The following is a 13,216-nucleotide window of genomic DNA, read 5'->3' as shown; positions in this document are numbered from 1 at the left end:
ACGCATTCAGAGCAAAGACAAAGATCGTGAGAATAAATTTCAGAAAATAGAATCACGCATGAGCAAATTTTTTGCAGATACTTCTCTCAAATAATTATTATCCGTGTAATCAGGAGCGGATCCAGAATTTTAATCAGGGGTAGGCACAAAATATTAACAAGAGTATATTTTTTTTTCTTGATGAATCAGAGCAAAGTAGTATATAGAGATCTAAAAAGGTCACAGCATGATATGGTTCCGTCAAGGTACATGTGCTGATTACGTGCTATGACTCGCGTGTCCTGTGTTAGGACCACCCTTCAAAAATTTGACATGACAAGGCACATCACCCAAAAGATTTAGTCACAACACAACAACACGTGTGGTCATGTATAATTAGGATCGTTAGATTTTAATCGAATGATGAATTCTGAATAAACTAACATAAATTATGAAAAAAATAGTTAAACACGATCAAACCTGACAAGTCACATTTGGACACGTCACGTCATGCCGTAATTAATGTACTATGACCATTCATGTGCCATGACCATCCTTCCAAATTTAGTCATAGTACGACACGACACGTGGTCCATTTCATGATACATATTTATATACTTAGTAGTTGATCTCTTTTTTCTCCTAACAAATTAACAATTTTTCTAAGTGGAGTAGCGAATCAGACTTTTTTTTTTTATTTCTTTCTTTTACGCGAATTAGTCTGGACTGACTTTTTTTTCATGTAATTTTCTTCTACTGGACCGTGAATTAAATTCAGAGGTAGACACTATATCTATTCAGGAGTAGGCACAAGTATAAAATACTACTGTGTCTAAATTTTTTTTTGAATCCACTTGCCTACCCCTGTTTCTATTTGGATCCGCCAGTGCGTGTAATTATTTCTGATGATGCTATGAAAATAAGTGTAAAAAAAAATCTTATTTATGGTCAAATAATTTTTGCCTTCAAAAGCTGACAACAACAAATTATAAAATTTGAATAATTAAAAAATAGTCGTTAAGAGCCATGCTAACACAGAAGGAAAATAAAAACATATCCAGAAGATAATTGAGGGACAAAATTGTCCGAGTAATTGTTGTATTGCTTAATATCAACAATTATCAAAAGAGCACCTAGCGATCCCTCTAACCTTCTCCCATTTCTTCTTTCAGTCATTGACTACTTAAGTAACTATTTGGGAACCTCCTACTTGAGTTTATCGATGAAAAATCGGAGGCAGAGGTGGATGTGGGAGAGGCGGAGGTGGGAGAGAAAATAAATAAAGGGAGACAAAATCTTTTAATGAATTTGTAGTGAACACTAGATAATTAGAATTGATAATTATAGTTAGAAAAAAAAGCTAGTTATTTGAAAAAAGAAATGAAAGAATGATAGATGAGGAACCCTAATCAATAATAGAAAAACTTCACAATCCATGTGTAAGATTTTATACCCAACTATACAATTCCAATTATAAATAATCCGATAAACCCTATCAAAAGTTCAAAACCCAAAAGAACAAGCAACTATACAATTTCAGTCACTTTCAAGCCTTATATTCCGATTTTTCTTATATCTCATGCTCTCAAAATATTTTAAAAATTTATTATACGATGAAGATATTTCAGACAGTATATTACTACGTCAAATGTAACAAACATTATCTTGTAACTAACCAAACAGATTGAGAGAAACTATGATATTTATTGAGATTTTACCTTTTCCATTATTTATTGTCAACTTTAAGACTCAGAGAAATTAACTGATAAAATATATATATATATATATCTTACCTAAACAAACATTGTAGAGGAAATTTTAATAATTATACTGCTGAGAGGGAATGACGAGAGATTAAGAGATGTCAAATTTAGCTTGACATTTTAATAATATATTTCGTACCTAAACAAAAGATAATTATATTGCTTGACATTTTTCCTGGGCATTACGATATTCTTTAAAATTATCCTTTCGTTGTCAAGTTTAGCTGTTGCTTGGCCTTTTAGGTCCTTTTGGCCATTTTATATATATACTTATTCCTTTTTCAGTTTTTCAGCTTATCTTCTGAAACTTCTCACCTGGGAACAATTGAAATAGTTAAATAACATCAATTGCAATGATGTAGAATAAGTAAGGGTGAAAACGGAGCCGGATTCGGATACGGATTCGGATACGAAGTCCTAAACGGAGCGGATATCAGAATATTCCGGATTCGGATAATTTGGCCGGACTCATGTAAAAAAAGAATAAATATTTGATATAGGTGGGATTTGAGCTCATGTCCTTCCATCACAAAGCCTTTGAACTAAGCTTCAAACCACTAAACCACAACATCTTTTGTTACCATTCATTTATTTGATATATATATTATATTAGAGGAGGGTTCAAATGCACCCAAATGCACCATATCTTTCAAATTCTTTTTCTCCATTTTTAAAGTCCGAAGGGTCAATCTGAACCGTTAGATGTGATCTACATACTAAGATGTGCTTGGAGACCAAATTTTACATTTTTTGGAATTTTTTTACTATTTATTAAGCCACTTTGAAAATCGCTGATTTTACATTTTCTGGACCATTGGATCAGCGATTTTCAAAGTGGCTTAATAAATAGTAAACAAATTCCAAAAAATGTAAAATTTGGTCTCCAAGAATATCTTAATATGTAGATCGCATCTAACGGTTCGGATTGACTATTCGGGCTTTGAAAACGGAGAAAAAGAATAAGGTGCATTTGGGTGCACAAAAATTTGGGTGCATTTGAACCCTCCTCATTATATTAATAGTTTATCTCCCATCTCTTATAAGTTCATTAATATTTATATTTAATATTTTAATTAATATTTGTATCTTAGAAGTTCATATATCTTAATTATCCGACCATTATTTGTTTTATATCCGTTCTGTATCCGTATTCGTATCTGCTCATTATCCGATGAATGCGGATATGATATCAGCATTATCCGCTACGTATCCGCTCCATTTTCACCCCTAAGAATAAGCGCTAATATTGTAACGTTGCTTAATTAACAATCTAATAAGAAATTGTCACATCACATGTTATAATTGTTTGTCAATTAATTGGAATGTAAATTTAAAAAAAAAAAATTCAATGGAGAATATTCATGATCAAAATTAGTATTATTTTAATGAAGATGATATAATATTGATTTAGAAATAAAAGTTAAGAACTGCTGTTCTCTTGTTTTACATTTCATGATTTCATTGGACAGACGGTTTAGTTTATTCTAGCTTACAAATCTATTTACATAGCGGCGGCCATATCCGTGTGTACCTCGTCACTCGTAACACTTTGTGATTAGAAAGAAATATAATGCGAAGTTTTCTAATGACTTCTCTCCACAAGAAACACCTTGTTTGGATGGAGAGCAGAGGAAGGGAAGGAATGGGAAAAAAAGAAAATTTTCTATCGAATTGTGTTTGGTTGACAAAATTATATTCGAGGTGAAGAGTACATGAGTTGAAAAATTTAACATTATATCATTGTAATCAATAGAATTGGTTTATCTTTCAATTTGAGATGTAACGGATGGAAATAAAATTTGTTGCAAATATTTTTAGAAAAAAAAAACACAAATGCCTTATCATATATCTTACATATATAATTCGCATATGAGTTTTTTGTCACAATTCTACAGCAGCCACCAAATTTCTCATTAATCTTCTAATTTTTAATCAACCAAACAAAAAATAAAATAGAAAAAAAAATTAAATTTATTTTTCCTCATTAATTATTCAAACATAAAGAGATTAAATACGTTGTTTCTATTTCATTTCATTCCTTCATATTCTTCACCTCCCTTTCCTTTACTCTCCATCCAAACAGGGTGTGAGTAACTAAGTATAATAGCGTTAGCTGTTGCTGTCATATATTATCAGTCAGAATCAAGATATAAATCAACAAATGACACTTGGTCAATTGTCACCATTTTCTCGAATCACTTGTCCGTTTTTGCCGCATGATTGCGATTTTCACCATCTAAGAGATAAAGTAAAGAAATGGACCTGGTAGTTTTCGATCCACAAATGTACAATTCGTATTTCCTCATTTGAAGTAACTGGCACTTGTTGTGTAGCAGGAAGTATATTATATTAATTATATTAATGTTCCCATCAATTTAATTTCACATAACATCGTATGGTTAGAGAGGGACTTGGGGATTAGATATTAATGATTAATTGTATTTGATAAATATAACCCTTCTAGCTAGTTTGATTGGGATTAGGTATTCTGATATTTTTGTTACCTGCAAATGCAAAGATATTTTGAAGCAAACGTATGGTAATTGGAGGATGAATATGATAGTATTTGAAAAGTAAAAATTTCTCAACAAATTAAAATAATTTTATAGTTAGAAGGAGTTTAACAAACTATTAGTACTGTGTCTGCGTGTTGCAACGGGAACATATTATAAGAAAACAAAAAAAGAATACAAATTGACAGATTTTATATAAAAAAAATTAGACTATATAACAAATAACATTCCTTAAATGACATATTAAATAACATCTACATATAAATAATATTCCTTAAACAACATATATGTCTTTTTTTTATCTTTTTGACATATTTTCATAAAAAAATCTCGTACAAAATACCATATTAAATGACAAATAATATTCTTTAAATGATATTAAAAAGAAAGAAAGAAATGAAGACATGGTCAATCACTTATCAATCAATAAAAAAAAACTTAAATAACATTTAAAAATTAAAAATAAATCATGACCAATTAGAAAAATAATACAATTTGCATATGACAAATACATGGATAAATAAATTTGATTTTTTTATACTAAAAAAAATATCAAAAAGATGCTTAGAATAAAAAAAAAGACAAATTATTTAATTGGAGGGTTGATATTCAATCTGAAAATTCGTCTTTTAATCACAGTCGTTAACGAATCGGAACATCTGGTGCTTAATATAAAAATAGGGATACCCTCAATTTACCTGAGTCTGTTTCTATACATCACTTGTAAATTTTTTTTTAGTTATATCTATTAAATTATAATAATTTTAGATTTGAAAGGGATATACTAGAAGATCTTTGGTATTTAGATTCTGGTATTCCTCTTAATTAAAAATGTAAAACTTACGAAATTTTTTAGAGGTCAGTGCATAATAAAAAATGTTTTAAGGGAAAAGTTACATTCCTTTTTATTAGAGCTTTGGGAGCTAAGTTAAAATTTTTGGGCAGGTGTTTGTTGTTTTGGAGAAGAGAATCAAGCCACCCCAATTCTAATATTTATAAAAAAAAAATCTTGTCTAAATATTAGTTATGTGATCTTTTAAGTGAAAAAAAAAATGTTATTTAGCGTTAGATTAAAGATTGATTTTCTTATTAGATGTAAATAAAAAAAATGATAGTTTTTATTTAAAGCAAACTTATATGTTGTCATGTGATGTGATGGTAAGGAAATGCAATTCAAATGTTTTTTATCTGATGGTATCAGTTTCGTCGAAGGTACCCAGGGGCGGAAGATAGTAGAGTACAGAGGTGGCTGAGTAAACTCCATGATTTTCATAATTTGTTATTATATACATAGAAATTTTATTTATTTTTTAATTTATATGTATTAGCCCCCTCTATGATAACACAATAAATTTAAAGAGCTTATATTTAAGATAACAAGCCTTTTGGATTTCTAGACTTGACCACGTAAAAAAAAGTAAATAAAATTATCTTTGACTTGAAAAGTTGTTGAAATATAGAAATGTAAAAATGATAATAAGAAAAGAATGAATTCTTATCCTCTGAGATAACATAATATTTACCGATTTTTTTATATATATCCAAAACTTCAATCAAATTACAAAAAATAACCGAAGTACCGTTGAAATTCGATTTTTACCCAATCCGGTTATCCAATAACCGGAATTTATAGAAATGTCCGGTTAACCACTCCCCGGACTCAAAATGCACAAATCCGGTTAATGGTTAACCGGATTTGTGCATTTTGCCTTTTTTTTTTCTTTTTTTCTTTTTTTTTCTTTTTTGAAAACAGAAATTTTTATTTTTTTTTATTTTTTGTATTAAATATTAGAAATATTGAATATATTTATTTGAAAACAGATATAATACAATATAATTTGATTTATTAGAAAGACTGCAACAAATAACCCGGATCAATATTTTTCAGATCTGATTTTTCGCGGCTGTAAGAAAAATTAATATATTTCTTTATGTGTTATTGGAAAAAAATAAAAATAATTAGATTCTGAGTTATTGATCCCGGTTCAAAAGTCACTTCTAAGTAATTCAGAAAATATTGTGACCTTTCTAGTACATTTAATTAATAAAAAGTTGTATCTATTTTTGAAAAAAATCAAAAACTTTAATTTATTTAATTATTGTTTTTCAAAAAGAATTCTCAAAATAGATACAACTTTTTATTAATTAAATGTACTAGAAAGGTCACAATATTTTCTGGATTACCTAGAAGTGACTTTTGAACCGGGATCAATAACTCAGAATCTAATTATTTTTATTTTTTTCCAATAACACATAAAGAAGTATATTAATTTTTCTTGCAGCCGCGAAAAATCGGATCTGAAAAATATTGATCCGGGTTATTTGTTGCAGTCTTTCTAATAAATCAAATTATATTGTATTATATCTGTTTTCAAAGAAATATATTCAATATTTCTAATATTTTAATACCAAAAAAAAAAAAATTCTGTTTTCAAAAAAAAAAAAAAAAAAAAAAAAGGCAAAATGCACAAATCCGGTTAACCATTAACCGGATTTGTGCATTTTGAGTCCGGGGAGTGGTTAACCGGACATTTCTATAAATTCCGGTTATTGGATAACCGGATTGGGTAAAAATCGAATTTCAACGGTACTTCGGTTATTTTTTGTAATTTGATTGAAGTTTTGAATATATATAAAAAAATCGGTAATATTTATGTTTGGATCACGGTCGTCCGATTGGAATCCAAACCAAATTGGTTTGAAGTAGAGCGCACAAAGCCGCTTTCATAGTCGTATAGATTATGATTGGAGATCCAAATCTAAACATAAATATTTGTTACCTTAGGTGATATGAATTCGAAAAGAATAGAAGTGAACCACGTACGATTACTAAAAAAATAGAAGTTATTGAAATTTAAAAGGCATAGCTGTACGATTAGCTAGAATAGAAGTTACTAGAAAGCGAAAAAAGAAAAACGATTAAAAAGCAATAAACATTTTTCTAAAAATAGAAAATTTTAAAATAAAATAAAATTAGCGCTCTCATTGACAGTATTTTCATATATTTTGATGCATCTATCTCTGTTTCTTCACTAGAACTTAATTAATTAATCTTTTCTTAAAGTCAGAAGAGCCAATCTAACTTTTGTGATAAAAGTTAATTTTAATATTTTACTACCATATTAAATCGCTAATATGATGTTATTTTTTGTATTTTCAGATGTCTGTTAAATTTTAGATTTTTTTTCATAAAAATTTAAATTATGTCAAAAATTATTATTATATGGAATAATAGAAAAGATTTTTTGTATAATTTGAACACAAATAAATTTATATATAAGAGAAAGATTACATACTTTTTTATATCGAGAAAAAAAATAGCTAATAAGATTAGCTCAAATGAGATTATTGTAGAATTTGATCTTTTAGCAAATTATAGGTCTAAATTTTATGATAAAAGAAAAAAAATATTAATATAAATATGTTATTTTTTATTTTGATAAACATGATGTTAGTTATTTATTGTAATTTTTATAAAATTAAATAGTGAAGAATCATATTTTTGTATTCCATAGATTGTCTTTTATTAAAAAAAAAATATGATGTTTAGTAGTTTAGCCCCCCTTGTCCTCAAAACCGAGTTCCGCCCCTGAAGGTACCGGTGCTTGGACAAGGTAATGATGAATAAAGAGAAGGTGATATTTTTAAGATTTATTAGTTCTACGGTAGAAATATTGTTATTGAAGTAATTAAAATTTGTTTTAGCTGTCTGATGTTGTCACATTAATATGTTTGGTGAATCTAGAGCCAAGTCAAAAGTGTTTAGTCACTTTATTTTAAATTTTCTAATAATGTATATTGAAATTTAATTTAATTTAATTTTTATATAGTTTAGCTTTTAGTAAAATATCAAATAAATACTTAAAGCTTAATAGTAAGAATTCCAATTTTGATTATAGATCAAATTTCAATTGTCACACCTTATGTATTTTATGTTTCAACTACTTAATTTTAAGTTTTTTTTTTTTATATGTAAGTTTGAACAATATAGGATTGACGAGTTTGGCTAGTATAACATCAGTGTCATTTCAACCTATATAACACCAACTCTAAAACCTATCAAATCGACTTCAAACGGTGAATCCAAACCGTTCAAACCGATCTACTTCATTAGTTGTGTGTTTACATGCAAAATTTATAATTTTTCGAATTTATTTAGTATTAAGTCAAGCGGTCAAATGTGTAAGTTTTTAAGTTAATTTTTCAATATTTTTACCGCTTGATTTGATACTAAGATAACTCGAAAATATAAAAAAAATTGTATATAAACGCATCACTCATAATGTAAAACGGTTTGAACGGTTTGAATTAGTCGTTCAAAATCGATTTGATAGATTTTAGAGTTAGTGTTATATAGTCTGAAATGACACTAATGTTATACTAGCCAAACTCAGGATTGACACCAATGATCTGTTACTCAATTTTATATGGATTCTGTGGTTTCAATGAAACCGATGGATACACCCCCACTTCAAATAAAAAATCATCAGATTTTAGTGACCACATATCTTTTACTGCTTCTTTCCATTGAGCATTTATGATATTAAATTAATTTGCTATTAGTGGGCCGTTTATTTATGGAGATGACAAGCTTGGTAAGGTAACGCATAGATTGTAACTGCAACAATGTACATAGTTACATTAAAAATAGGAATGTACTCTCCAAAATGACCTTTAGTATACCATCATTAAAATTATAACTAATATTTGCAACATATAACACTTAATGTACGCACCTCACATTGTCTCATTTAATGTTTGCTCTATTTTAGGATTTGGTTTCTAATATTAACATCACTAGACGTGTAATCCAAACATGAATTATTGATTTCTAAACAAAGCGGTTCAATTAAGTCCAATTTTTTTGTGATAAAATCAAGCATATCGATCTAAACCGATATATATGAGATAAACATTCTAAATATAAATAATAAATCAATTAGAAAGAGTAGTGGATAAAATTAATCACACCGTTATCAGTTCTTTCACGTCATATCAGGTGATGTAATCGTTTTTTATTATTTTAGCCACGTCACGTCACCACGCAAATTACTCTGGTCACCCATTTTTTTAATCTTTTGTTATATATTTTTTATAGGTTAACTAATAACTAGGGGATTGAAGATATGCAATAGATCAAAAGCGTTGAATTATGATCATATGGTGGAGAGAGATAAACGACTTTTCAGATGAAATATTATTTTATAAACCATAATTAGAAAAAAGATTTTTATGAAACCAACATGATTACTTTTTTTTTTTTTACAAAAATCATAAAGACGAAATGTTATTTCGGTCCCAGGCATTTTTATAATTTTTCAATGTATTTTTTATTTCGGTTCCAAAAAAAAGAACCAAAATAACATTTCGGTTTTTATAATTTTTTCTAAAAAAATGTAATAATATTAGTTTCATAAATTATTATTTTTTAATTATGGTTTATAAAAAAAATTCTTTTAGATGAGATACCAAACAGCGTCAAAAAGTCTGTAGGCGAACTATCTTTTGACCTTCCACTGTCAGGGGACAAGGTCTGGTTTTGCTTGGGAGCGCGGGATTCACGTGACTGGTAGTATCTACTATCTTCTAATTAAATAGAAATTAATTAAGAGGCCGCTTAGTTAATCAATTTAAATCAATTACACCATTTACTTTCCACTATCAGCCAGCTAAATTGTCACGCGTACGCCGATTTAGATGCCCAATGTATCGCCATTGCACGTTAAACCGTGCGCTGAGCCGACCTACCCGTAGACAAACTGGACGAACCCAGACCCAACCCAAAGTCTTCGAGTTTGTGTTTTGTTTTACGCATGAACCCATTGGAATTTGGTACTGTGTGTATTATAATTTTTATAATAATTCAATGTGCATATTTTGAAGTAAAAATAACAAAAATTTATCCGAAACTAACTATTTGGAAGTTTTCTTATATATTACCGTTCACATATACATTGTACTTGAGATATTTTTTTTTGGTAAAATTGATTTTTTTCTTGATTTTTATTCTATTATCCAAAATTCTAAATATTTCAAAGTCAGTATAAAACAAAAATATTTAAGGAATTTGGATTGTACTGATATATATAAATAGTTATTTTCATAGGTAAAATAGGGGAAGAAAAAAAACCGTATCATTTGGTTCTATCTGGACTCGGAACTTTGGAGGAGTGAATAAAAAAAGTGATATTTTATTCACAACAAAGTGGTGTCCTCCAAAGAGAAAGAGAGAGAAAGGGAAAGAGAAGGTAAGAAGACGTGTCCTTTGATAGGGGTACCCACGGACCCCCTCTCCATGCGCATGTCTGACACCACTCTCTTCTTTCTCCTCCACGTGTCCCCCCAGCTCACCCCCTCCTCCGTTAACCGCCGTTTATTCCTCACCGCCTTGGATTCTTGTAGTGATGTCCCTGGTTTCTTGTACTACACAAGGTTTACACGGACTGTTTTGTCAAAAAATCTGGAATTTTTTTAATTGAAATTGCTGTTATTTTCAGATTAATACACTTGATTTGAATGCGATAAACTCAAAGAAATAATTGGCATATCACATGCGCTACCGCATATTATTGTTTACATGATCTATTTCAGATTTTATTGTAGTAATGCAGCTGTAACTAATTTCATCTTATTGGACAAAAAATAATGTTAGCAGTTTCAAATAGTATTTTGCTCAAATGTATTTTTGTATTTTAATATCTTGATTCTTGGAAAAGGTTGTAGAATTGTAACCCAAATACATTAATCTGGAGGGCCTATACGGAAAAAAGATGAATTGAAGAAGAACCAAAACGCCGTCAGTTTTTCGTCCTTGCAGATATCTCAAAGCAAAGTTAAACTAACCACGGTTAACTCAACCCTACCCTGGTTAACCCGCAGTTTATAACGCCCCTCTCCTTCTCTCCTAGAATGTACGTGAACAAACCTCTCAAAATCGCAAAACAAGAGAGAGAGAAAACGAACGAAAGAGAACATATACGGTCTGTAGAGAGCAAGAAAAACCGATCGAGAAAAAGAACGAAAGCGCATAGCAGTAACACACCATCAAAAAATGATGATGATGGGAGAATCTGGCAATCTTTCCATTACCGTTCCTCCATGGCCATACAATCCCAACCTCCCTGTCAGTGGCATCTCCGCCTCTTCGACCACCCCCACAGGAGAACACCCATCTCCCTACTCACAGGAGGAGGTCGCTCTTGCGGCTGCGGCTTTACAGCAATATTTTCCCAACCCCCCGTCTGAAGCCTTTGATGACTCCGACGAGTCTGACCTGGCGGACCCACCTGTTGATGCCTACTCATGCGACGAGTTCCGCATGTACGAGTTCAAGGTCAGGCGATGTGCCCGTGGTCGGTCCCATGATTGGACCGAGTGCCCCTTTGCTCATCCTGGGGAGAAGGCGCGCCGCCGGGACCCACGCAAGTACCACTACTCCGGTACTGCATGCCCCGACTTCCGTAAGGGTCAATGCAAGAGGGGTGATTCATGCGAGTTCGCTCATGGGGTTTTTGAATGCTGGCTGCATCCGGCCCGCTACCGCACACAGCCATGCAAGGATGGCACTGCATGCAGGAGGCGGGTGTGTTTCTTTGCGCACACCCCTGAGCAACTACGTGTGCTGCCTCAGGAGAAGAGCCCGAGGGGTTTGGGTTCCGGTATTACCAACCAACCTGAGTCGTATGATGGGTCGCCTCAGAGGCGCCAGCATGTGCTTGATATGTATATGTCGAAGTGTTTGACGTCGACGTCACCCACATCGACTCTCTTGTCGCCTCCTAGGAGCCCCCAATCCGAGTCCCCACCGATGTCTCCCGTTGATGGTACCTGTAGTATGGCAGTTCGAAGGGGTTCGTTTCCTGTTGGTTCCCCTGTTAGTGAAGTTCTGGCATCTCTGAGGCAGCTTAGGCTTAGTAAGGTCAAGTCCATGCCTAGTTCATGGGGGGTTCAGCTGGGAGGTGGTGCTGGTACGCCGAAAGGAACTGGTACGAGCGGTTTGAAGTCAGCTGGTTTCTGTAGCTTGCCTTCTACACCAACAATGGGTAGTAATAATATTAATGGTGGAGTTAATCATGACTTGGGTTTGATTGAGGAGGAGCCGACTGAACGAGTTGAGTCGGGTTGGGCGCTGCGTGCAAAGTTGTTCCAGAAGCTTAGTAAGGATGAAGTGGCACCTGTTCTCCAGTCTCCGGATGTGGATTGGGTGTCTGAGTTGGTGAATTGAGGATGGCCTTTTTTAAAATTTAAATAAGATTGAGGGGCTATTGTGGGAAGTTAATTTCTGGAGAAATCTGAGGATGGGTGGTGTTAATATCTTGGCTAATTTTGTATATATGTGTGAATACTTCAGTTTAAGAGGGTGGTGGTGGAAAGACTGAAGCGGGGTTGATCTGTTTTGGGGCAAATTCGTAGGGGGTAAAATGAAATAAAATAAAGGAAGCAGAAGGTGAAGGACATCAAAGCTGCTGCTTGCAAGAAAGTGGTACTGGTAGTGGCATAGTCTGCAGTGCTAATTGCCGCCTTAATTTTCAATTTATGAAATTTATCTTTATGTTTACAAACCATTTTGTTATTTTGTGCAAGGATCCCTTACAGAAGGGCTTTATTTCTTAAGATAATGTAATAGAATTATTATCATTGTTATCCTTTTTCTTTGATGTTTCATCCTATGTTAGGTGCGATAATCCTGATGTAATATATTTTAATGAAACTGCTCTGTTTCTCTTCATCGTTGTTTCTTGTGAGATGTGACTGAGCTAAGACCAGCGATTTGAGTAACCAGTATTATATTTTTTTGCTGTCCCCTTTAATTTGACGGGAAGCTCTTTAAATATAAACCTGCCCAAATATTTAAATGTTGAGTGTTGGGTTTCATTTCTCTTATAGCGTTGATGTTATTTTCAATATTCGTGGTTTGTTTGGAGAGTGTATGCGAGGTTGAATGCTTCCGAAGGGGTTAAC

At 31.9% G+C, this 13,216-nt stretch overlaps 1 protein-coding gene across 1 annotated transcript; it reads left to right on the top strand.

Annotated features, from left to right (window-relative positions):
- Positions 1 to 11,163: 11,163 nt before the first annotated feature.
- LOC144559030 (zinc finger CCCH domain-containing protein 35-like) lies at positions 11,164 to 12,983 on the top strand. The gene has a single exon (XM_078307943.1). The coding sequence runs from the start codon at positions 11,307 to 11,309 to the stop codon at positions 12,477 to 12,479; it is 1,173 nt and encodes a 390-aa protein (XP_078164069.1). The 5' UTR covers positions 11,164 to 11,306; the 3' UTR covers positions 12,480 to 12,983.
- Positions 12,984 to 13,216: the final 233 nt, after the last annotated feature.

Source organism: Carex rostrata, chromosome 9, assembly GCF_964058835.1.
Source record: "Carex rostrata chromosome 9, lpCarRost1.2, whole genome shotgun sequence".
Taxonomy (NCBI): Eukaryota; Viridiplantae; Streptophyta; class Magnoliopsida; order Poales; family Cyperaceae; genus Carex; species Carex rostrata.
Note: the sequence above shows the minus strand (reverse complement) of the source record. Positions and strands in the feature narration are given on the sequence as shown.